Source organism: Gossypium hirsutum, chromosome A10, assembly GCF_007990345.1.
Source record: "Gossypium hirsutum isolate 1008001.06 chromosome A10, Gossypium_hirsutum_v2.1, whole genome shotgun sequence".
NCBI classification, from domain to species: domain Eukaryota; kingdom Viridiplantae; phylum Streptophyta; class Magnoliopsida; order Malvales; family Malvaceae; genus Gossypium; species Gossypium hirsutum.
This window is the reverse complement of record NC_053433.1, coordinates 93,747,048-93,773,008: the sequence shown is the minus strand read 5'-3', so window position 1 is coordinate 93,773,008 and position 25,961 is coordinate 93,747,048. Positions and strand designations below refer to the sequence as shown.

At 34.4% G+C, this 25,961-nt stretch overlaps 3 protein-coding genes and 1 pseudogene across 4 annotated transcripts; 2 read left to right on the top strand and 2 right to left on the bottom strand.

The window, feature by feature from the left end:
* The first annotated feature begins 247 nt into the window (after window positions 1–247).
* LOC107895539 (putative protein TPRXL) lies at window positions 248–841 on the top strand. Its single transcript, XM_016820803.1, has one exon. It carries the CDS (start codon window positions 248–250, stop codon window positions 839–841), a length of 594 nt encoding a protein of 197 aa, XP_016676292.1.
* Window positions 842–4,162: 3,321 nt separating this feature from the next.
* On the bottom strand, window positions 4,163–8,690 carry LOC107896736 (alpha-soluble NSF attachment protein). The gene is made up of 9 exons (XM_016822001.2): window positions 8,293–8,690; window positions 7,616–7,665; window positions 7,464–7,536; window positions 7,301–7,380; window positions 6,494–6,645; window positions 5,490–5,646; window positions 5,345–5,392; window positions 4,945–5,025; window positions 4,163–4,433 (listed from the first exon to the last, which is right to left on the bottom strand). The coding sequence occupies exons 1-9, from the start codon at window positions 8,435–8,437 to the stop codon at window positions 4,353–4,355; spliced, it is 867 nt and encodes a 288-aa protein (XP_016677490.1). The 5' UTR covers window positions 8,438–8,690; the 3' UTR covers window positions 4,163–4,352.
* Window positions 8,691–12,756: 4,066 nt separating this feature from the next.
* LOC107896735 (uncharacterized) lies at window positions 12,757–21,281 on the top strand. Of its 2 annotated transcripts, none has more exons than XM_016821999.2 (19): window positions 12,757–12,925; window positions 13,254–13,626; window positions 13,767–14,012; window positions 14,448–14,638; window positions 14,720–14,891; window positions 15,053–15,190; window positions 15,373–15,559; window positions 15,766–15,911; window positions 16,200–16,376; window positions 16,651–16,761; window positions 17,251–17,370; window positions 17,497–17,650; window positions 17,892–18,052; window positions 18,156–18,242; window positions 18,784–19,100; window positions 19,374–19,455; window positions 19,852–19,991; window positions 20,219–20,450; window positions 20,558–21,281. In XM_016821999.2, the coding sequence occupies exons 2-19, from the start codon at window positions 13,279–13,281 to the stop codon at window positions 20,876–20,878; spliced, it is 3,330 nt and encodes a 1,109-aa protein (XP_016677488.1). In that variant the 5' UTR covers window positions 12,757–12,925; window positions 13,254–13,278; the 3' UTR covers window positions 20,879–21,281. The 2 variants fall into 2 exon arrangements, with proteins under 2 accessions (XP_016677488.1, XP_016677489.1); XM_016822000.2 differs by having other exon boundaries at window positions 12,760–12,925; window positions 13,254–13,631.
* Window positions 21,282–21,716: 435 nt separating this feature from the next.
* LOC107896734 (probable carboxylesterase 11) lies at window positions 21,717–25,361 on the bottom strand (annotated as a pseudogene).
* Window positions 25,362–25,961: the final 600 nt, after the last annotated feature.

Sequence of the window (25,961 nt, the reverse complement as noted above, 5' to 3'; positions counted from 1 at the left end):
GTTGCATTTCTAAGCCATTGCTAAGCTCTCCAAGCTACTATATATATCACTGACTTTATACCAAATAAATCAGATCACCATTGAAATAATTCATAAGCTTTAAGCTTTTTATTTCAAGTGTTTTTCTTTTCCTATATTTAAATTTTAGGGACACTACTGCATAATTTGCTTTTCAATAACACCCTAAATTTGGTTTCCCAGAAGAAAAAAAAAGAAACCAATCGTTGCAACTGATAAAGAAATAACAATGGCAGGTCAAGTTCTCGTTGCTGCCCTCGTTTTCATGGCGGTTGTTGTGGCGTTTGCGGGGGATTCAGCGCCGTCGCCGTCCCCTAAAAGTTCATCGCCATCTAAAGGGGGGGCGTCTCCGCCTTCCAAGTCACCTACTCCCTCTCCTCCTTCCTCCAAGAACTCCTCCGCATCCTCCCCATCTCCCTCCTCCGGCGGCGGCTCCAGCAAAAACAACAGCTCTAGTAGCAGCAGCAGCTCCCCTCCTTCGCCACCATCACCAACGAAATCCTCCGACGCACCCAAGTCATCCTCCGGTGGATCCTCAAGCAGCTCCAAATCTCCTCCCGCTCCTGCCCCATCCAGCTCCAGCAAAAGCCACGGAAGCTCCGCCCCAACCAGCAGCGACGAAGAGGAGTCCCCTTCTGAATCCCCCAATGCCTCCAAATCCCCTCCTATACCAGAAGCTGAGGTCCCTAATAAAGATAGCTCTCTATCCGACGCTCCAGCCAGCGATATCGCACCAGAACCAGGTACTTCCGGTGCCGCTATTGTCAAGGCCTCAGCCGTCGTTGGTGGTGTAGCCGCTGTCGCCGGATGCTTCCTCTTTTAAGCTTCCACAAATGATATGCCCTTTCATGGAGGGTTTTAATGGTTTTGCATGCATGTAATGTACTGCATGCAAATCTGTTTTCATTCGTTCACTGTTCTTAGATCAGGCGGAAAATAAAGCTCTTGTTATTAGTTTTATAAATGGTGTTTTTATTTTCTTTTGTTTATTTTAATGTCATTTGCTTATTTTCCATCTTTTTTTAACATAGCAAATATCTTTTTTCTTTAGCAGGAGTTCTTTGTTTTGTTTTTCTTTGCCAGTAATTAGAACTATAATTAATTTACAGATCACAACTCTAAAATATATTACTCATTGTGAGTCTAACTAATAAATAAAATTAGCAGTGGAAGAGAAAATGTAAAAAATGAAGTGGAGAACTAGTTTTCTAAAACTATTTCGTCATATGTGAATATATTCAGGGTAATCCCAGTTCCCCAACATTCGATTACATTTCTATAATTTTGATTGTTTTATTTTTTTTCATTTACAAATGTAATTTTTATTGTTTTTATTTTTGGAGCATTTTAGTGATTATGCAATCTATACTAATTATTTTATTTGGATTAGTTGAATATATATATATATATATCTGATGAAATTTTCACCATCTTTGTGATTATTTATTAACTGTTTGTGAACTTGAATCTACTTATAATTGTGTCATTTAAGTGTCCTTTTTGTTCATAACATTCCATTGTTTGAGTTCGACGACGGAGTCGAACTATGGGTATTATAGTAGCAACAAATAAGATATTTTTGACATTAATAGACCTTATAGGTAAGATGTTTTTACCTTTAATATCAAAATTGACTGTTTTATCCAAGTATACTCTAATCAAATCTGACTGTGGGACGAGCACTCCCTTCAACTTCTTGTTGCTCACAAGAACTTCCTTGATTGTTCATGAAAGGCCCAAGTCAGCCTTTAAACTCTTGCTTGGACAAGCACACAAGGAAAAGAGCAATTAGAAGAATAAGAGAAAATGTAGGAGAATGATAAAGTATATTACTCAAGAAAAGCTAACTTGTACAAATGAGGAATGGAGCCCCTACTTATATAGGTAAGCTGCTTTTGATCTGACGGTTATGATTCATTTCAATGTCCTTTAGAGCTTTCCCAACTACCCCATTAAATGCTATATAAGTGTGGAGAGTTCAAGAGCATCCGGAATCTTATACACGGTTCTATAAGGATCCAATCCCTTATTTGAACTTTTAGAATCTTTCAGAGCACTCCAACAATCTCTTGACTCAGTTTTCTCGTACTTGCATCGTTTCGGACGTAATCTAGTGCTTCGGGTAGCTTTGCTTACGGGGGAATTGTTATAGTATATATATCAATTTTATCAAAATCTATGTTGAACTTTTCTTTGAACATACGGATAGGATTACATGATCTTTTGATTCTCTCAAACACCTTCTCAATAATGGTTACCTTGTTCACTATTTTATTAGCAGTTCATCAAACACTTGGGTTGCCTTGGTTTTCTCATTTTCTTAATTTTGTTGCACTGCACCCAAATCATCTCTCTAGTCAATTCTCCATTGATTAAAAATGCTATCTAACTTAACTTTAAATTAGTGAAGTATTTTTTGCATCTCGATAGCATCCTCTTCAATAAATATCATTGTTTCGGTGACAAACTAAGATCAAGACTCTAATACCAATGTTACAGAAATTATTTAGTAATAAAAAGAATAAACAACTAACAATGAATAAAAAGGGAATAATAAGAAGAAATTAGATTTTTTTTTTTGAGGAATCTTACATGTTTTACATGTTTGTCACAACTATATATATTTTGGCTTGTGACAAAGCATCTTTGCAATTTCATGTTCAAGTTAAAGTCTCAACGATGCTAAAGCAAATTTGTCAATTTAAGATCAAATCTCAAAGATGCTTGAAATTGAACTAAATTATATCTTAAAGCAATTTCGATTAAGAATATCTTTAAACTTATTTAAAATTTTAAGTCTCAATGACCTTTCGATCAAAACTTCGTTAAGAAAGAGAATAAAATGATTTCTTTGTAAGAAAATTACATCCTGCAACTTTATTTTGATAAATTATTTGATTTGTCTTCAAAATTTTCAAGTAATATTTTCAACACAAAATTTGTGTACTATACTAGACTTCAAAATCAATTTTTTACTCAAGTTTGATTAAAAATTTTCGATAATAATTAAATAAGATTAAACTCAAGCTACTTAAATCAAGTATTAGAATACTCAAACTTGATAATTTTTTTAGAACCGTTACTTTTTAGGGTGATCTGAAGTCCTAGCACATAGCCATCCATTGGAGGCTCGTATCATAAATTGACTGAGATTAACTTTTGAAACAATTTAGTTGAACAATGCGTATAAATTGCAAGACTCGAAATTTGAAAAACATTTTTTCTTTTTTAGTTTTTTAGTGTGTGCCAAACTGAACAAATTAATCTCGAACCAACTTTTGATTGCTCAATCCAGTTTGATTTTTCATTACTAGATCTGTCCTCCTCTTTTCCTCTCTATCGTAGGATTCGAAGCATACATTTCAGAATTGCCAATATCTGTTGCAACCTCGCATCCCTCCTTTTGTAGAACGTCCTGGCTCGAGAGAGTTTATGCTTCCCGAACGTAACTTAAAAATTAAGCAGCATGCTCATAAATGGTAAATCCATAATCTTTTGCATATTGAAATTTATCAAACTGTAGACTTTTGGTTAGCTAGACGACAAAATGAACATCATACATATGTACAACACAGCATGCTGTACTTGCATGATTTGCGAATTATACCACACCAATTTGCAAGATATTGTCTATTTTGAATTATCATGTCTAATGATGATGTCTATTTCAAATTATCAAGCGTAGTTATCTTGTCCACAAATGGCGTTTCACAAGTTAAAACTAATGTGAACCTTCGTATTTTCCCAATTAAACTCGATTCATAGCAAATGTGAAATTCACAGCTCCTTCCTAAGACCAAGAAGACCCACTGTTCTCAATAACACATTGCTAGTACTCCATCATAATCCACACCAACCTGCCTGCAAAGTATCACTTGTTTTGTCTCAATTAAGCTTTACAATCTATATGCAAAAAAGTCTACCGAAATTTAGTACACAGTTGATGTAGGATTCATGATTTCTCTCTAGAACAATGATAATTCGTTTCAATGACATCGAAGGGTAGTTGATCCAAAAGGGTTACCTAGCTCTTTCATATTTCCTGAAAACCAGCTTATATACTTTCAATATTATTCTCCATTTAGATTCCCTCCTTTCACACATCAAAGCAAAGATCAGCAGTATTTTGATTACAAACCCCAACTTCACCCAATAATCAGCATAATAGTTCTCAAATTTAAAGCCAAACAAGAAAAAGATCTCATAAACAGATTGTCACATGGGACAGTTAAAGAGTATGACTAGATAAAGACTCCATAACACAAAGCAATCATCAATTTTGAAAAAGATAAAAAGAAAAAGAAAAAACAAAACTGTTATTACATGAACCTCTTTTAGGTAAGATCATCTTCTTCCATTTCTTTAGCTTTCAGCTTTTCCTTCACACGGAGTAGAAGGGTAGTCTTCCAAGAATCCTGTAGCATATTTCAAGGAAACAGCAAGCACATTAGAGTTTGTAATCTCAGGGGTCACAACCAGAACCCAATGGGTTGAACATTACTCCAACCCAGAGTTGTTTGGATGGACCAGCCTGTTGAACCAGTTGGACCAAGAACCAATGGTCCAGTACATTATGAAACCATTCACTAGCTGAAAGAGTAAAAAGAAAGTTCAACAGGTAAAAATCAAGCAAAAGAAAACGGTAGAGAACTAGTTTAGAATATATTTTTATTTTCATTTTTAAATGATGAGATTTGAACCTTGATGATATTAAAGAAAATACCACTAAGTCAAATATACATCTTTATTAATTATTTACTATATTTAATGTTCATTTAGCATTAAAATCATTTTTTTTAAATATTTAAAATCCCATTTAAGCGAACAAGCAAGTTCAACCAGTTCAGTCACCACTGAAGGTCTAATTCATTTGACCTCCAGTCCACTAGTTCATCCAAGAAACATTTGAAATGGAAATTGACATACCAATGGAGACATGCTGTCAAATTCCTTGACAACATCTGTAAACTTCGTGACATCTTCCTCATCAATGGAAGAAGCAATGTCCTGTCACAAAAAGCAGAAGCTCAGTATTGTAAGACCTCTATTTTGGAGTAATAACTAGATTCTGAAAAATTATTATCATTTAAAGAAAATGAATTATATAATACACTTAAGAATTTTTTTGTCCAGAGGTAAGGCAGTGATAGGATATATCATTAGTCAATGCACATTAAGGTTGATAAGAGGAAAAATAAAACAACCGGTAAAACATGCTACCACTGATCAATCATATTTAAGCAGCAAAAGAACAGAACAGAATCACATTTTTGTGATCCAAAAACAAATTATAAACTGAAATAAGCATTTCTTTGGGATAACTTACAGCTAAAAATTTATATTCTCGTGTTCCAGAAAAAGTTGGATCCAGTTCCTGAAGAAATGAAATGCATAAAATACATAAGTTTAATATAACCAAACTAAGTTTAAAAGGTTAAGGTTTTATCATTTCTAAAGGGCCAAAATTCAACCTGATACCGCTCTAATGCATTGGTGATTGCAACATCACCTTTGCACAGTTGACAAATGCCAGCATTTAGAAGATGTCCTTTAGCTCCATACTTCAGCAAGTTATTGGAAAGTGACTGTCGTGCTATATCTTCATAGATCTCAACAGCTTTCTGGTATCTGGAGAAATATCATAAGCAGAGCTGTTAAGAAAATTGTCATTCTGTATTTATGCAACTGTCTTAGGATGTCTTTGGCATTGAAGCTAAAAAGCACTTTTCAACCCAAACCAGCTTTTCAAGTTAAAAGCAATACTAAACAAATAGCTTTTCAAGCTAAGCCAAATTTTTTTTTTTCTAAGTTTTGGCTTTTCAAAAGCAAATTTAGGTGTCAAAATATAAATTTGTCCCTCATTTATATTAACTATAAGTTCTAAATAAAACTTGTTTATTCAAATTAAATTTTATAAACAATTTAAGTTAATTACTTAAAAAGTATCTAAAATTTATATTTCGTATGTCATAATATTAACAATGAGGTACCATAATTTTCTTCTATTTGTACTATATACTAAATTGAACATTTGTTAGTACCAAAATAATGAAAACATGGCATCGTGGTAGTAATAATAATATATATGGAAATAAGGATATTTTACATTTAAGTCAATAATTCCGTGAAATTTTTATTAACAAGAATTATGATTATATGTGATTTTAATATCTAAAATATAATTTACATATTCAAATTAGATTTTACAAACAATTTATAATAATAGCTTAAAAGTATGTAAAATTAATATTTCATGTATAATTAAGGAATTTGAATTAACTTATTTTTTACTTTATAATACCGTGTCTAAAATGGATATTTTAACTTTCCACAGCACTTTTAAAAGCATTTTTCAATAACAATGCTAATCTAGCCCTTAGCAAATTAAAACACCATCAATGATTACAAACCATTGACAACGGTAGAAGACTAAAACTTGCAAGAACAGTGTCTACAAGAAGTTGAACATGCTTACTGTTCTATCTGAGCAGCAAATTGTGCAACTTTCTGCTTACATTGGTTGGCAGAGGTTGATATATCTTCATTTTGGAAGAAATCAGCTGCCTTTTCATAATAATCAATGGCCTGCTCAGTGTTCTGTTCAGACTCATATAATTCAGCAATTTCCTGCACATAAAAGAAGCACCCATGTCTATGAATAACAGTAAATAACATCATGAAAAGTTATGGTTATGTATGTTCAACGATACTACGGGCTAGTTTAATTTCACTGTGGGGGAAAAAAACCTTAGATTATAAAACCATGTGTTGGAAAAGGTGTTAAAACATGTGGTGAAACATTATGATTTAGAAACTACCAAGTGTTCACTATTGCAATGAAAAAGTGTTGTAAGGAATCAAAATGTCAAAAACAAATATGCTTAAAATAATATGGGTTTAGAGATGTAAAGATAATAATCAATTTATTCGAAATCCAGCTTCCAAACCAAAAAAGCTTCATTTTTCTTAGCATGTTAGTTTGCATTGTCAAACCAAGATTTAAAACACAGAAGCCTAAACTTTTTACCATTTAGCATCAAATTTGCAGTGAAACATAACTTCTGGCATTATAAGTTGTACCAACAAGAATGCTAAACGAGACTTATGAGAAGCACAGATGCTTGGGAGCTTTAACTCTAGTGGCAACATTGCTAATGAACAATTAGGAAAAAATTATGAACCCAACCAAAATGAAAGGCAACCACATATACATAAACAATTACAATGAATGACAAACTCCTTTTTCCCTTGAAAGACTCGCATATTAATGGATAAAAAACACCTTATAATACTTGGCAGCCATGCTGAGCCTTCCAATATCACAAAACATGTTCACTGCCTCTTTCAGGCAGGATATAGCCTCTGCATAGGAACAAAATTGAGTCACAGATTAATCAAGTCAAAATTCCAGAACTTTTAGATCAAACCATGCACTCCAGACTCACCCTTTACATTTGTCTTCTTATAGCAATGAGCAGCATCAACATAAGCTTGAGCAGCTTCATGTTTGCTTTCTAGCTATAGATATGTAAAACAAAGGAGTTAAACTAAATCTTAAATAACAGTTAATTACTAAGAACTGAACCGAAGGGCTTACTTTCAAGTTACAATTTGCTAACTTTACATAAGTTGATCCAGCTTTGTCCCCTTGAGAAAAGAAAAACATAAAAGAGGATAAGAATTAGAGCCAAGCATACAGTTTCAGCACATTTCAAATACCTATTGAATTATAAAGTAATTAATAAATGATCCGATGTTAAAGAAATCCAAACTCTCACATTTTCTAACTGAACCAAAACAGTGACGCAATCGGAATTAAATTGAATTATAAAGTAATTAATCAATACTCCAATCTTAAAGTAACCTTAATTTTCACGTTTTCTGAACTGAACTAAAGCAATGACGCAATCGGAGTTAATCAATAAATACAATACAATTAACAAATAAAAATTACGAAGAATAATAATATAAATATCATCGATTGCGACCAAATCCTAATTCCGGTCGCCTAAATAGAGACATTAATCAAAAGATCTCGAATATTTCATTTCTTTCCAACCATTCTCCGTCCAACATTTTCTCAATAAACAAACAGAAAACTTTTGTTAAAAGGAAATAACTATAAATTTTATATTACAGTTTCGGAATCGCAAAACTAATCAGAAAATCTTGAAAATTCCATTTTCTTAGATAAAGTTTAATCCATCATTTTCTTAAGAAAACAAACATGATTTTTAAAAAAAAAAGTTACAGAAAGGCTTTGCAAAAAATTACATGATTTGGCGAGCTTGAAGCAATTGGCCGCTTTATCAAATAGCTCGGCGGCGTCTTCATGTTTGGAGCCAAACAAACCCCACCCGCTTAACTTTTTCTCTGCTTTTTGCTCGAATTCTTCTCCTCTCGCCAATTGATCTCCCATTTCCCTTTTTCTTATGTTGCTTCGTTTGATCAGAAATGAACAGAAAAACGGAGAGTCTTAAGATCTAAGCAAATAAAAAGGGAAAAAAGCTTGAAAACTCATTTTCTCACTTTTCTAAACTTTTTTCCCACTTTCAACTATCATTTTCATTACTTTATCACAAATAAAAAATTAAATACCAAAATAGAAAATATATAATTTAAAGTGTAAACTATTTAGTCTAGGTTACCAAAATTAAATTTTTACTAAGTTCATCCTGACTTTCATTTTAACACTTTCATTTTAATTATTAATTAATTTTGTAAAAAATCACATAAGGTTATGTGTTTTCTCATTTTCCCAATTTTTGTAGTAGTTTGTAATTAGTTAAATTATTATATGTTAATTGTTTAGATGTTATTTAATATCAATCATGCATTTCTACAATTAAATAAATTAGTTATTTAAAAAAAATTAAATGTAGTTTCAATACTATGTGACCCATAGTTTTTTCCAGTAGTTATATTTAGAATTAATATATATATTGGATTTATAAATTCTAATAAAATAATAATTGTGAAAAATGATTACTTTATTTAATTTAATATTATAAATCAAATGGAAAATGTTTTTTTCTTTTTAAATTAAGAAAAAAGGAACAATTTTATTCTAATAAAATAAAACACAACGTAAATAAAATATACGAAAAGATCATTATTGTAAAAATTGAGGTATACTAAATTAATTCAATATTGCTTCTTTTTTTCTGTCATTTCCACTGCAAACTTATGATTCTTGTTGTAAAATTACAATTAGAATCTCTAAATCAAAAATAGTTTTTCTCTCTTCTCCGGTAGGAATAATTTCTCGAATAGATGTTACATTTGACCAAGATTGTACAGTGAATAAAACAATGGTTAATGGAAGGCATAATAATACATTTAAGTTTGTATACAAATAATTTATATCAATGGTTTATAAAGTTGCTCAGTAATTTTTTGTCATGTTTAATTGAAGAAAACAATCGAGTACTTAAATATGTTACTATTTATAAAATTGATGTTCTGAGCGGATTCAAGACATGTTAAACACATGTACTACTATTTCTGCCAACTACACTTTGTGGCCCTCTCCTGCGAACTCCTTAGCATATGTGAATTGGGACTGCGAACCATCTTTGCGAGCTCTCTTGGCGAACTTTCTCTATGAGACCTGCACGTAGTGGCGAGCTCCCCTAATAAACTCCTTCTACGAGACCTGCACGCATCTTACTGACAGGGCCTTACTGGGTCATGGGTAAGAGATTTGAACCTCATTTGAATTTTAGGTCCCCAAATCATAAATAGTGCATAAAAAAATTAAATTTGAAAGTGAAATAGTGATTTAATATTTAAAGCATCTAAAAAGGAATAACATGAGAAAGTCTAAAAAGAAAATTGAAACAAATTGTTGATATTTCAAACACAAAAGAATAAAAAAAAAGAAGAAGGTACAATATGTAATACGCCTTTGTCTTATTTTAAATTAAATATAATATCTAAAAATGGAAAAAACATGAAAATAGCTACTCTATATATATATATATTTCTAATTTCTAATTTCATATTTAAGTTTTCCTTGGCTTGATCTCCACATTTCTTCATTGCATTTGCACATTCAGCATGAAGAAAATACATAATTTTTAAGGTATTTAGAAGGATTCATAACTTGCCTAAATTTGAAAAAAAAACACAAATTATTTTTAAGGTATTTAGAATGGATTATAAAAAAAAATTATGATGAAAGAAACCCTTACTGTTGTTTCTTTTTTGCCAGTCTTGTTTTCATTATGCAAAAATTAGGGGTTAGCCTCTTCTTAGTTGCTGTAAGGTTTCTTCAATTAAATATGATCTATATAGAGAAATAAGAAAGTTGAGATTGATATATTATAACTAATTAAGTGTGAGTATGAATGAAGCAAAGAGTTTAAATGAAGAAATTATTGTAGAAGATGCAAACGCAGAAGATGATATTTCTGATGGTCACGACTTGAGCCGGAAGGTTACCATTACTACCCCACTTGATTCTGATGTTGATGGAAGAGATGCCTCTTATCATAAAGCAAAGAAAGCTAAATCGCTTTTTGCTTGATACTCACCCTTAATTAGTGATATTGGTTAAGGGAATCGATGGTTCTCGGGTCATTGTTGTAAGAAGTGAAGAAGGTGATAACAAAGTTGTCGCCGTGGTTTTGCGAGGAAGTACAGATAGTATATTGGATGATCTTGAAACAGCCGTTGATGATTGTGTGAATACATGTAAGGCAATGTGCAGGGATAGTCATATAGCTGCTACTGAAATTGAGTTGGCGAGAAGACCGAAAGAGTTATCCTTCTAAGGAAACAGGATTGGATCAGTATGCCATTGCTAAGTTTGGTGAAAGTTTTGAATTGGTACCAAGAACCTTGGCAGAGAATGCTGGACTGAATCCAATGGATATCATTTCTAGGTTGCATGAAAAGCATGCATCTGGAAATGCTAAAGTGGGCATCGACTTGAGGGGAGCCGACTCTGAGGATGGTGTTTGCAATGATTTTTCAACCATGAAGATATGGGACCCACCTCAAAACCTCCTAAGTGTACTCCTCTGTGTAGTTCATGGCAACATACACCTCCTTTGCATCAGTGAAAACAATACCTCCATCCACCCTATTAGCAACAACCCACTCCAAACCTCTCTAAGTGCAAGACCTTCAGCGGCCCTCGGTGAAATGAAGCCCTCTGTCGATTCCACAATAGCAATGATGAACTTACCACCCATGGTGCAAACAACAATACTAACACCTCGTTTTTCTCGTACTCAAAATTGCAGCGTCAACCCAACAACGTCACATTCCTTGGTGAAGGCTAGAGTTATCAACGGTGCCATCCATAATACGTTGAGAACCTGTACAAACTGTTTGAGCCTCTAGCCAGTCAACCAAGAAACTATGAGCTTTGTACATGATGGTCGATGGAGGCACAACAATATTGTTCCAAATCAATTCATTTCTCACCCACCAAAGCTACCGACAAATCACACAGAACTCTTCCACTACAACCTTCAGATAATGTTCAACCAATCCTTTAAAAAAAAGGTGATCAAAGAAAAATCACGTATAGAATCCATACGGTGCCAAAGAGACTAACAATTTACAGCATTAGGACATGACAGTAAAGCATGAGAAGGATCCTCCACACTAGAGCATATAGAACAATTGACATAAATATCCACTCCCTTAGCACAAAGCCTAGCCTTAGAAGAACATCTTGTAAAACCCGCCACATAAATTCTTTAACCTTCGGCGGAATTTTTAACTTCAAAAGAAGCTTCCAATTTAGAGTTGGAGCACCTTGTAAATAGCCGGTTGGCAACATGATATCCTGATTTAACTTTATAAACCCCTTAATGAAGTTTCAAATTAATTTATCGGTTGTCTTATGAGAAATAATCAGAATGTGGACAATAAATTTAACATCCCATACATATTGAACGATTTCAGTGTCAAAGTAATACTCCCTAGGCAACTAAAAGGTCATCACAAGCAAAGATATATTCCTGAAATCAACTTGACATCTTAGACCAAAACTTTAACCTAATTATATCTTATAAATAAATTGTATAATCTTTCGTGAAATTTACTCTTTTTAACTTATGAACTTTAACATAATTTAAATCTTTTAAAGAATTTGTACAATTTTTTCCCAAAATTACATTCTCTCAACTTAAACCTAAATAAAAGTATATACACATGTAGTAAACTATACATGCTATTTGATAGACATGTAACTATGACACTAACCTAAATTTCTAAATCTGTACCCTAATATTACTTTAGTATATATATTTGATGTGATTTGAGACCGAAATATTTTTAGCTAATTTCATAATGAATTTTAATCACGATTGTTAGAATTGCGCTCTTTGTAAGAATCCAAGGATTAACCCCTCGTTAGAATTGCGCTCTTTGTAAGAATCCAAGGATTAACCCCATGTTTGCTTTATAAACAGTTTGTCTTTTTTTCCATCCTTATCCCCACAATTGAAAATAAAAAATATATATAAAATTAAGGGACAAGGTTTAAGAAACTAGTGAGTTAATATCTGGAGATGAAAATTTTTAGAATATTTTAATTCCATTCATGAAATTTAATTTTTTGGATAGAATATTATTAATTACTTTTTACAAAGATTTTGTGATTCACCAGCCCCAATCCAACAATTAACCCAGCACAGTTTAACCTTTTGATCCGGATCAAACCGAAACAACCAGATCCGCCGGCACTTAAACGGGGCCCAGATCCAAAAACCAACCCAGCGAGATCGGAAATTCTCAAATACACATTTCAGAAACATCTTTCCATTGTCGTCTCGTTTCAACTTAAAGCTCTCTCTCTCTCTTTGTCTTTGACTCGCTTCAACTTCACGATCTTCTCTCGTCACACTTCGAAGGTTAAACGACGACGTTCAGTTTCGTCTTCTCCGATCAGGTTTTCCCTTCTCGTTCTACTTCTCCAAAGCTTTCCTCAACTTTCTATCTTCAAATCAGATCAACTTTTACTTAATTTTCTGAAACCTTCTTTTAGCTTTTACAATCTTTAGCTTGTCAAACTAGTTTTTCTAACTTTTTTTTCTTCTTCAAATTAGCTTCAGTTAAGTTAATTAAGTAGCTTAATTTAGTTGAAAAGTTGTTTTATGAAGTAGATCTGCCGATAATTAAGCTGAATAAAAATATTTAATTGTTTCTAGTTTAAATTTTGCATGTTTATTAAAATATGGTGTTCTTAAGGCTGATTATTTTTTAACATTTGTATATAGATTTTGTTTTTTTGGTGAGAAGTGAATGTTGAATGACATGGAAAATGGAAGAAGGAATAATAATAAGAACGAGGATTCAAGAATGCGAGGGTTTAGGCCTAGTTTGAGAGGAATGATGCTTGTGGTTGCGGTGATATGGATTGGTGTAGCTGCTTTGTATGGTTTATTGAAGCCCATATCAAATGGTTGTATTATGACCTATATGTATCCTACTTATATCCCGATATCCACCACGGAGGGTGTGTCGTCTGCGAAATACGGATTGTATTTGTACCATGAAGGTTGGAAAAAGATTGACTTTACAGAACACTTAAAGAAGCTCAATGGAATTCCCGTTCTTTTTATTCCGGGCAATGGTGGTAGCTACAAACAGGCAAGGTCCTTCTTTTACAACTGTCATTAGTATTAGCGTGCTTTGTTGTTGTCGATGCAAAAGGAACTCATAAGTATGTTATTCTGTTTGTGAATGGCTTCAAATGGTGTACAATTCACAAGTTTTGGTCTGTCTTTCAGGTGAGGTCTTTGGCAGCTGAATGTGATAGAGCTTATCAAGGAGGTCCTCTTGAACGTACATTCTATAGAGAAGCTTATCTAGCTTATAAGGAGGGAGGGAATGCGGAAATTGCTGACATTCAATTACCGAATCAATATGCTAACAGGCTAGACTGGTTTGCTGTGGATCTTGAAGGTGAACATTCTGCAATGGATGGTCGGATACTTGAAGAGCACACTGAATATGTAGTATATGCTATACACAGGGTATTGCTTTTATCATTTGAACTTCTTTATTTGACTGAGTGTGTGAACTCAGTTTTAGTTTTAAGTATTGCCATTTGGCACAGAACCTTGAATGTTTTGTACATAGCTATGTGAGGTCACAGTTATACTTAATCTGCTTTCAGTAATTCGAAGTGATAAATTCCTTGACAAGATAAATTGACTGAATCTTTGTTGCATGAGCGAAAGATGTAAGTATGCCTGGTTCTTTTATATAATAATATATATGTATATATATATGGAATGAGAGCAAAGAAAAATGTTATTTTGAGAGTAAAATGGTGACGCAATATGTTATTACATCAAATATTGACATGCTTGTTTGTTTGAAACTGTCTTACCTGGCCATAGAAGAATTGAATTATTTTGCTTAATTTTATCATTGAAGGTTCATTGATAATAAGTCTATCCTTGCAGATTCTGGACCAATACAAAGAATCCCATGATGCCCGTGAAAGTGATGGTGCTGCAACAACTGGTAGCTTGCCTAAAAGTGTCATATTGATTGGCCACTCAATGGGTGGTTTTGTTGCTAGAGCTGCAACAATCCACCCCCGTCTCAGGAGATCAGCTGTTGAGACTATTCTAACTCTTTCAAGCACTCACCAGTGAGATCTTTGGGATTCTTGTCTATCATTTTGTATAAATTTTCTTGTTTTTTCCTTTAATAATCTGCTATTTCCATCCAGATCACCTCCTCTGGCTTTGCAACCATCCCTGGGTGACTATTATAAAAGTATAAATCAAGAATGGAGAAAGGGATATGAGGTTCAAACCACTCGGACAGGGCATTATGTGTCTGGCCCAAAACTATCTAATGTTGTTGTTGTTTCCGTTTCTGGTGGTTTTAATGATTATCAAGTATGTCTCCAATTTCTGTTCTGCTGTGTCGTTTGGATCAGATTTTTGCTTGAATAAAAAGAAAGGGTGCTTTATGACTTAATTGTAACTGTATCTTGTTTGAAATGTTGAATCTTGACTGCCAGTGCACGTGTGTATCCTGTTTTCGTTTCTGACTGCAGGTTCGCTCAAAATTAGAATCCCTTGATGGTATTGTTCCTCCCACTCATGGATTTATGATAAGCAGTACAAGCATGAAAAATGTATGGCTATCCATGGAACATCAAACTATTTTATGGTGTAATCAACTCGTTGTGCAAGTAAGTTGAATATCTCTTTCTACACTTCTTATTTCTTTCTATTCTCTTGGATAGTTAGGTTGGGAGAGGGATTTGAACTAGGAACCTCCATTTTGGTATGATGTGTGACCAAAATCGTCACATTGCTTCAGCCTTTAATAGCACTTCTGCTCTTGACATTTGAATGTAAATGTTTCATTTAGGCTTCACATACCCTGCTTAGTTTGGTAGACTCCAGAACAGGGCAGCCTTTTCCTGATACTCAAAAAAGACTCGCCATATTCACAAAGATGCTTCATAGTGGAATACCACAAAGTTTCAATTGGAAGATGCAGCCTCAGTCACCTTGGTCAGCTCAGGTTCTTGCTAAGGACGTAAAAGACACTGCTGGTATTATCTGTCCATTAGGACATAAATGTTACAGTTTTAATTTTTTATGAAAACTTAGGAATTCTTTTCTTGAAATATATCTGCATGATAATTATTCTAGAGAAGAATTTACTAACATTTGGTTGAACAAGAACTGCTTCTTGAAATGATAGGTAAAACATGATTCCTGATGATTGTAATTTATGACATGTTATGTCATGTTGCAGTTTCAGAAGTGCATACCTTGTCTGACTGTCCTAGCAGTTTTCACTGGAATGATGATATCCTTGAGAGGGATTTGTATATTCAGACAACCACTGTCACCATATTGGCCATGGATGGAAGAAGGCGGTGGTTGGACATACAGAAATTGGTAAGCTTTATATCACATCTGAATGCATTTTTGCATAAGCAATGTCTACCCTTCTATTGCCCAAATTTTTATCTCCTGGAGGCAGAAATTACTTCTAAGATGCAAAACTTTACTAAACTGCTCCACTGTTGCTTGTTTAGCCTCAGCTTGTTAATCTGTTGACACCCTGACAGCCCCCCTTCCCCACCCCAAAAAAGGCAAAAAAAATAATAATTTGCACCTTTTCCTGTATTTTATGTCTTTATAGACAATGCTTTCACTTACATTTACTTTTACTTCTATATGTAGGGGTTAAATGGAAAAAGCCACTTCATATTTGTGACGAACCTTGCCCCTTGTTCTGGAGTCCGAATTCATCTATGGCCCCAAAAAGGGAAATCTTCTTCAGACTTGCCTGCCGGTAAAAGGGTTCTGGAAGTGACGTCAAAGATGGTTCAAATTCCTGCAGGACCGGCACCACGGCAGGTAGGAAGCACTGTACTTTTTGACATTGTTATTTGGTGAAATATATTATCGCTTGCCCTGGCTGCTGTTTGTTCTGTGAACTTATTGCGAGTTTGTTGCAGGTTTCTTGCTTCTTTTACGTGTAAAACTGAAATAGTCTTAGGGAAGTTCAAAGTTTTAATAGCAAATTTTGTTGGTAAATTTGTTTGCATAGGATCAGCAACTGATTGAGCCTTCTGATTTTAACAGTAATTTGGTAGACATTGTCACTCTTTTTTAAATTCATTGCTACCAGGTTGAGCCTGGAAGTCAGACTGAGCAAGCACCTCCATCTGCTTTACTTCATTTGGGTCCTGAGGAAATGCATGGCTTCAGATTCCTGTCTATCTCAGTTGCACCTCGTCCGGTAACATTCCTTTTACAACATCAACTATATATGGACTAGGGTTGTTTCTGGAAATTTGTTTGTCTCTTTATGCTTATTCATCTTAAGGATTCACCTCTATGAGAATACATCATGAAACCGTCAGATACTTTTGATAGGTTTGTGCTTAGCTATCTATATTTGAAAAGCATTTTCCCTTACAGTAAAGGAATAGAAAGCTAAACTGTGAAATCTAAAAGGATGGATGTGTGGCAACACCTTTTAGTCATTACTATTTTCTTTCTTTTCCAATTTTCAACCTATGGTGGAGCCTATCAAACTTGAGCCAATTCAGAAGACCAAATCTTAGTATGCATGTGAATGATGCATATTTTTTTGTATGCCAAAATGTTAGGCTTTTCATATTTTCTTTTCTGTTCCTGGACTTCTAAATGGCTGTGCTGCTCTCTCATTTAACGTATAGTGCAGAATAATTTGAGTAATTGTGTGCAGTGACTTTGTGGTGCTCAGACTATTTCAGGCAGGCCTCCACCAGCCACTTCCATGGCAGTTGGGCAGTTCTTTAATCCAGATGAAGGGGAAATCGACTTTACTCATGTATCGATGCTTCTATCAATACACTCCCATAAGGTGAATATCTGAAATGCAGCCATATAGCTTTCTAGGGTTTGGAAACTTGAACAAAACCTGTTTACTGTAGTTTCACCCTCAAAGACAACTGAAAATTGTTTGGTCTATTATTTCAACAATGTGCAGGATATCTTCTTGAAGGAGGACCACCCCCTTGCTTTCAATATGTCATTTGCAATTAGCTTAGGCCTTTTGCCTGTTACTTTTTCTTTGAAAACTGCAGGCTGTGGAATAAAAGATTCTGGACTTCTTGATGAAGCTGGCGATAATGGAAACAATAGTAAGAATCTTAACATCTTTTTTGTTTTAAATGCAATTCTGAGATTCTAGAAGCTTGTTTGGTCACCGATTCTTATGCCACCTATTAAGCCAGCAAACTTTTGCTATGGTTTATGATTGCTGGATATACTCTATTGTTAATGTTTTCATGTTGGCTTTTAAATAGTTTAATATTTCTTATTCTTTTCGATTCATGATTCTGTACTCATTAGTTTTACTCTCTTTTCTGCTGAACCATCCAGAGCTGTGCAAACTGCGCTGTTTTCCACCTGTAGCACTTGCTTGGGATCCTACATCAGGTCTCCATGTATTTCCTAATTTGTACAGCGAGACTCTTGTTGTTGATTCTTCCCCAGCACTTTGGACTTCTACTGGGTCAGAGAAAACTACTGTTTTTTTACTGGTGAGCCATATCTTTTCTTGCATGCAAGTGTTACTTTCATTTCAAAATTCAGTTGTTCTGTTCTTAAAATTCAAAGCTCTTTTTCTTCCTGATACCACTGCAGCTTGACCCTCATTGTGCATATAAGGCAAGCATAGCTGTTTCTGTAACCTCTGCGGCTAGCAGATTTTGGCTTCTATATTTTTCACAGGTGCTCCAATCTAATCCTCATGCTAATTGTTTTCTTTCTTGGTTTTGGATTTAGATGCTAGCTTCTATTAGTTCCAAAGATGATTAAAAAAAAGTAATTTGTTGAATGATGCTTTGAAATGCTATGACCTCTAGTTGAGTTCACTTGGGTGAAGATTTTGTGCAATATGAACATACTGGTATTTCAAATGGTATTACCTGGTTCTTTACTTTTGATAACTCACGGTGTGTTCCTTGGCACTGAAATTTTGTGCTGTAGTCTTCTATCTATAACAATTGTAAATGCCAATGTTTTCCTATAGATTCTTATGAAAATAGTATAATGTAACAATGTGGATCTGTAACTAGAAGCTGTTCATGGTGAGATTCTCAAGAGAATTAGATGTCCGAGAGATCTGTGCATGAAATGAATTATTGGAAGCATGTTATATAATAGCCTATAGTAGTGGATTTTCAGACATATGCACCATCGTCAACTGTTTTTTGATTTATATTCTATTTGCACTCCATGATATTTATATGATATTGAACTCCTCATACAGATAGCTGGCTTCTGTGTTGCTGTTGTATTTTTTGCTCTGATGCGACAAGCACATGCAAGGCCGATTCCTTCTATACTGAAAGCTGTGGAGTCCAATTTAAGAATGCCATTCCAGTTTTTGCCTTTTGTTGCTGTCCCCATTTTGCTTTCCTTGTTATTTTCCTTTCTAGTATCTCAACCATTTCCTCCATTCTCTAGCTTCACCATTGTGTCGATAATTTGCTACCTATTGGCGAATGGGATTGTTATTCTACTGATATTGGTATCCCAGTTGGTCTTCTACGTGGCTGCATATTTACATGTTTTCATAAAAACAAGGTTGGTAAACTCTACCTTTCTTGTTGTACCATCACCTGAATGTCAAGTTGATATATTTTGTGAACAAACAAATATTTTATATATTTGAAAAAAAAGAATGAAAAGTTAAACAGGTTTATCTTTTATTTTACTTCCAATTTCTGTTATAATTTTTTGGAATTCTATCTCTTTTTGATAGAGTTGTGTGATTTCTCATAGATAGAAAGCATATAAGATTCATTGCTTTTTTGATTTACTACCTTGTAGTTATATAAAAGGTTTAATTGATTCCAGGTGGCAACTATGGGAAGGAAACTTTGGCTTTTTGTTTCTTCACTGGTTTATGAATCTTTCTTCGAGGTTCTTTTCATTAAAGGTAAACTCTTCACCTCAACTATCTATACTGACTTAGTTTCTCAGGCTCCAATCTCTCAAATTATTTGGATTTAATATCATATTGCATATACCAAAACTTTTAGAAGTATAATTCTGGTTAAATAGTATATTTGCTTTTCTGTGCCTCTAAATGGGGACCATGTCAACCATTCCACTTCCAAGTTCCAACCCTGCATGAATCATTGTTCTTTCAAATTTTCATAATGGAAAGGTACCACTTGTATATGAGACTTGTAAGCATGGGTAATTGAATTCATATATATTGATTACGAGTATTTCTGGTAGTTAAAGATTTATTGCCATTTGTCTTAATTTTATGTGCACAGTCAATACCTTACATAAATACTATTTTGATCTTGATTTACTTTGGAAATAGGTTGTAAGGATTCTAAGAGCCAATCCGTTATTTGTTCCAATATCTGCGGCAATTGTTTTGTCTATGTTCGTACATCCCGCACTTGGCCTATTCATACTGCTCTTATCTCATGCTTTGTGTTGTCATAGTTCGCTGTGCAAGTAAGTTCCTGTTAACTCTATCCTTCCCATTGTATTGGTTCCTTTTCAATGTAGTATTCAAAAACTTCTTCCATAGATTTGAACATACTCTGGATTGTCGGGACTCTAGCATTTACAACCCACTAGCTTCTGCATGCATTTTATTTTGCATCTTTTGGTAAATACTGAATGCATTTGCAGGCATGCTTAAGGTGATATTAAGTGTTACTCCTTTTTTTTGGTAACAGTTCTTTGACAGCCTCATTGCGCAGCCATGCACGAAAAAAAGAATCCGATTACAAAACTGAAGACAATTATTTGTCTCAGCAACTCAAACCCAAACCTGGTTCCCCTTCAAAAGAAAACAGCTCAAGTTATATTCAGACACAAGAAGATATCTTCCACCTTCGGCATGGCTTACTGGTGCTGCATATTTTGGCTACACTAATGTTTGTTCCCTCTCTGGTGTCTTGGTTGCAGGTATCGGATTTGGCCAATTGTAATGCCTTTCCCTTTTTGAGTTTTCACAAAAATGCATCCATTTAAATTTCTTTTATCATCTTGTGGGACCTATTTTGCGATTGCAGAGAATAGGGATGCATCAGAGCTTCCCAAGGTTCCTAGATTCGTTCCTTTGCATTTGTTTGATTCTTCACGGTATCTTTAGTTCGGAGTCATTGTTAAATTCTGAAGTGCCCCTTCCACGCATCATGGGTAAGGAAGTGAGACTGAATTTGATCTACCTAACTGCCGGAATTTACTCTTATCTCTCTGGTATGGAACTGGCACCCTATAAAGTATTGTACGCCATGGGTGCCATCGGGATCATTTCCTTTGCATTGAGTATCTTACAAGCATGGACAGGAGCAACTCGGTTTGGAAGACGAAGGCATTGGCACAGACACTAAAATTGAACTCACATTTCGAAAACTTACAAAACACCATTAACTCTACATGAGCTGACATTGTCGAGTCCTCAAAAATGGAGTTACAGGTACATCCAATCCCTCATCCATTTTGCAAATGAGCTTTTGGCGGGGAAGAAGGAACTCTTTTGTTGTACTATTAAAACGGCAGGGCCCAATTTTTTGTGACTGCCATGATCAAACCTAGTTTTGGCATTTCAATTTGAGCAAAGAGGAGGAGTGAGAGATTGGTTTTTCTAGCCTTTTTTTTTTAATTATTTTTTTTTCATATTGAAATTGGCTGTTCTGTTTTTGGGGGTTTCGACCCTTCCCCGATTAACCCATGTGAAAAAAAATGTATCTTAACATAATTTTTATTTATTTTATTTTTGTCTTTGTTTTATAAGAGAGATCTTTTTAGAAGTTACTTTTAAAAGTTATTATATAAAAGTTTATAAGACAAATAATCTTCTATTAATGTTTACTAATTTATGTACGTATAAATTCTTAGCTGACAGATACTATTGTAATAATCAGGATAACGTAGGTAGGTTTGATATTAAAGAACTTATTGGTCTGCCCTTACCCTTAATTAATCATCCATTATCTAAACTAACATTAATGTTTGGAGACAACTGGGTATAATTTGCAAACGCATCATGTTACGAAAGTGTTGCCTACACATTTGCATCTTACGAAGATATATTCAATTTTCTACTAATCCTACGGATACATGTAAAACGTGATTTTACACGTATTTGAATATGCGTCAAAATCTAAATGCCTTACAAGAAATAAAGAATATGAATCAATTAAGAAATCCACATTTCGAAGGAGTTTGGATGACTATTCCAGTTTTCCACTACCAAGAGATAAAAGTATAGCAAAGAGATCTATATGTCACAAGTTTGATGGTTGCAAGGAGAAGTTCCCATTGTTATACAATCAACTGAGAAATAAATAGTTACACCTTAATTCACAGGGGAAAATAAATTATTACCTGACTACATCCCTACGTGTTGTGCAGCACTCCAAAATAAGTAATCGCATCCCCACCGGTCACCAATCTTCCGTTGGAAAAGTTATGTATTATACAAAAACAACAAAATAGACCATCCAATAAACTCCTAGACGGAGGGTACATACTATCAGAAGGGTTAGTAAAAGAAAAAAAAATGCAATACATTAACCCAATCTTATGACCGACTGACCAACCGACAGGCAATCATGCATCGTTTTCTTTCTCAACCGAATAGCACTGCCACAATTTTTTTTCCCTTCACTTGAAACCTCTGAATTAATACGAGAACTCATTATCTCGACGTGATATGTACTTCTTAACCCATATTACAATGTCCTCGGCACAAGCCTGAGCCTGAGGGGTCTTTAGAAGTATGTCAAGGTTTGCAAATTCATGAACTGCATCCTTATACTCCAACACAGTTGCAACAACGTTTACATTCCGTAGAGCCTCTGAGTAAGCAATAGCCCGGTCTCTCATCCAGTCATGTTCTGCTACAATGGTCAGTGTCGGAGGCATGAGCTTCAGTGGTGGACTCCTATCCGGGATGAGCGGATTGCCAGCTGGGTGGTCCAGACTGAGCTCTTCCTCAGGAAGAAAGAGTTTCCATGCAAGCGTGCACATTTCCTTGTCATAGAAGTAAGTGTTGGCCAACTTTTTTTCAGACTGTTGGGACACTTCCAATGAAGAATGGGTACATGAGGACCTGTGCTACAACCTTGACAGGGTCGAAAAGCTTGCCTGCCTCGACTGCTTTCCGAGCCACATAATCTGCAATGTTCGCTCCACAACTTACCCCAAGTAGAACACATCTGTTTCAACAATGTCACAATTCAAGATTAGGTAAAATAAAAATATAATGTATGGATGCAAGATAGAAAAGAGGGATAAAATACATTAGAGAAAAGCAGCGCAAACACAATTTGCAAATATTTTAGCTCATCCAAACTTGGCTCGTTCAGATAGATTCATCCTAAACCTCAACGATGAATTTCCATTATTTGGATGCCTCCATCCTGCATGACAACTACATACTAGACTAACGCCAGAGATTATGATCAGAAGTTTATTGATCAGATCTGTTATTTCAATTTTTCATTTTTCATAAAGTACTAGTATCCAACACCCATGTCAGATGTTTATCAAAACACAGGCATAAGGATATGACGTACCAAGAACTTCACAAATATGTGAAAAACTTCGAAAAATTAACATAGCTATGTCTGGAACATGTCCATATTTGACACTCATGCTTAAATCGGAATAACATCACTCGAAAGACACAATAGAGAAAACAATACAATCTACTGTCAACAAGACATTAAGAGCTAACTCAAACTCTTGAACATATACTCTCTTGAAGGACTTCAATAATAACATGTGAAAAGAAAGATATGGCAATTTACAATGCAAATTAGAAACTTTAGGCATAAATGACTCAACAAAAAGTATTGAATATCATGTTCAAGCGAAGGTAAGTATATGAATCTGCTCACAATTCAAGAAGACTCAAATGCATGAACGATATGAGAGGATAAAAACATGAAAGTCTAGTTAGAAATCGTAGCTATTAACGAAAGAGGTCCCTTAGATAAGTAATTGAGCAACCAGCACCCAACCTAATGGAAGAAATAACTCTAGCCAAAAACCAATGGCAGATTCTTAAGGTATCTATTCTCTTTCTGATACTCTTTTTTTTTTTGAAGTATCCACGTCTGATATCCGTGTTTGACATATATCTAAATATGGATATGGGAATATGACCCCACAAGGACCCTACAAATCCAATCTAAATTACTTTCAAAACGTTTATAATCCAAACCTCATTTCAAATTCAAGCTTATAAGGCACATTTCCATAATGAAAGCAAATGAATGTGTGTCACATCTACAACCGATCACCTTAATAAATCTGACTCTTCATTTCTCTTAAAGAACCTGATTTGAGACCCTCATCCGACACATATCCTAACATAAGAATGAGGATATGGTCTTAAAACCCTCCAAATACATGTCGAACACATATCTATCTTTGACACTCACAAACGAATTTGAGTGATATAGATCAAAACTACCTACAAATTTGAGGTTATAAACTCAAACTTCTCGGATCAAATTATACATATCTTTAACCACAGCAATCAATAAATTAAACAACAACAAATTCATATCAAATCAGTAGTTAAAATGACATCAAACACATAAAATATAACAAAAACAAGCACAATCAATGATCAAAACATCTCATTCATGCCACCATCAAATTATACTTGACAAAATCCTTTTTCAACCAAATCAATCAGTAGCAAGAACAAATGCAACCGAGATCAAAATTTTATATAAGTACAAAAAAAAAAGGAATTTAAAACCTTGAAGGATCTCCATGAGCTGCCAACCATGGCTCAACCACGGAAGCCCCAATGGCATCCACAATATGTCTTTGAACTTCAGCCTTTGTAAACTCAGCTCCAACACCACGAGCCCCACTCCCCATCAACTTACTACACTGCTAAATTCGCTTGCTTCCCTAGCCAATGCAACACCTTCAATCCGTCCTCAAACGCCGCCGGATACTTATTCTCCGGCGCCAACCGATAACCGACCGCCACAACTATAACATCACATAATTTCGCTATCCTTCGACAGAAGAAATCGTTAGCTGCTGAATCATTGCTTCCACTTACCCAACGGCCGCCGTGAAACTGCAACATTATTGGTAACTTTTTACAGTTTTGAGGTGATGGTGCGTAACCTTGATAAGCATTATTATCGGATCTTAAATCTAAACCTTCGAAGCTGCTTCTTCTCATATCATTTCTGGGAGCTTCCATATTAAGCAGGCCGTAACTCTTCCTCCGTTGAATAAGGGAAATGGGGTAAACTTGTTGGGAAGATTTAGGCTTGGTTTTCGGGCCGGTTTGCTCGGGAGGGGAAAGGGAGGATTCAGGGAGGAAGATCCGAATAGAAAGGGCAGTGAAAGGGTCGATGTGGATGTCTTTAGTGGCGACACCGTCGGTGAAAGAAGGGTTGGAGGCGGAAACGGATTCTTCGGGTCGGGTTGTAATACCGTATTGATTGTGGGATTCGTTGAGAGGGGTTTGGACCCGATTCTGCAAACGCCGTTTGAAAAGGAACTTGAAGAATACACTGTTTAGTTTTACAGCCACGCTTGGCATTTCCCTCAAATGTCTTGGTTTTACAACCAACAAAATGAAAAAAATATATATATATTTTATGGTTTTTATTAAGAAAGATAATTCTGGGTATTGATTTTTCAGGGATTTTCTTGCTCGGTTTACACTTCTTTGTTCTTTTTGGTTAAGACTTAATATTGAGGTAAATTAATGGTTTTGGAAGGGGAAAGTTTGAAACTTGAAAATTTTTAATTATAATTGAAATTTCCACAGGGGAATTGAGTAATTAGGGCTAATAAAATCTGGGACGGTCTTACTTGAAATCTCAGGGGTTTCATTTTTTTTTTCTTCAATGGCAAATTAGAGGAGAAAGAATTAAGGAAAGAAAGGAAGGGCAGAAGCGCGCCTGAGGTGGATGATGGGTTTTTGTACTTGGCTAGCATGCATGCATGCAACTACCAACTTTATTATTTAACAAATAAAAAAAAAAAACCTTAATATCAAATTTAGCCACTAATATTTATATATTTTATCAAAATGATTTTAATTTTATTTTTTAACTTTTTTTGGCTATCAACTTTTTTTTTCAAACTGTTTTTTGTAACATGATGAAAGTACCGTTAAAAAATTTAACAGGGATGATGTAGAATATTTTCAATGAAATGTAATTTATTAATTAAATAACTTAATAAGATAATTAAATATGAAAAATAATAAAATAAATAAATCATAAATGAAATTAAAAAATTAAATCCTAATTTAAAAAAATAAATGTAATTATCTAAAAAAAGTTTTCAAAATGAATGCATTCATTTGATTGCTGAGAGATGTTAAAAAGATAATTAATAAATCAACATGTAATTATTTTATCGAATTATCTAAATAATAAATTATACCTTATTAAAAATATTTTACATATAAAATTCTACATC

Excerpts from the sequence above, each read along its gene's own strand:
- LOC107895539 (XM_016820803.1), top strand. The coding sequence starts at position 248 with ATGGCAGGTCAAGTTCTCGTTGCTGCCCTCGTTTTCATGGCGGTTGTT.
- LOC107896736 (XM_016822001.2), bottom strand. The coding sequence starts at position 8,437 with ATGGGAGATCAATTGGCGAGAGGAGAAGAATTCGAGCAAAAAGCAGAG. Across the intron at positions 5,026-5,344 it reads GAGAATATAAATTTTTAGCT|GACATTGCTTCTTCCATTGA; the intron begins GTAAGTTATCCC and ends TTTTTGTGACAG. Across the intron at positions 4,434-4,944 it reads TTGACAGCATGTCTCCATTG|GATTCTTGGAAGACTACCCT; the intron begins GTATGTCAATTT and ends AATATGCTACAG.
- LOC107896735 (XM_016821999.2), top strand. The coding sequence starts at position 13,279 with ATGTTGAATGACATGGAAAATGGAAGAAGGAATAATAATAAGAACGAG. Across the intron at positions 14,013-14,447 it reads TAGTATATGCTATACACAGG|ATTCTGGACCAATACAAAGA; the intron begins GTATTGCTTTTA and ends CTATCCTTGCAG. Across the intron at positions 16,762-17,250 it reads TCTCAGTTGCACCTCGTCCG|ACTATTTCAGGCAGGCCTCC; the intron begins GTAACATTCCTT and ends TGTGGTGCTCAG.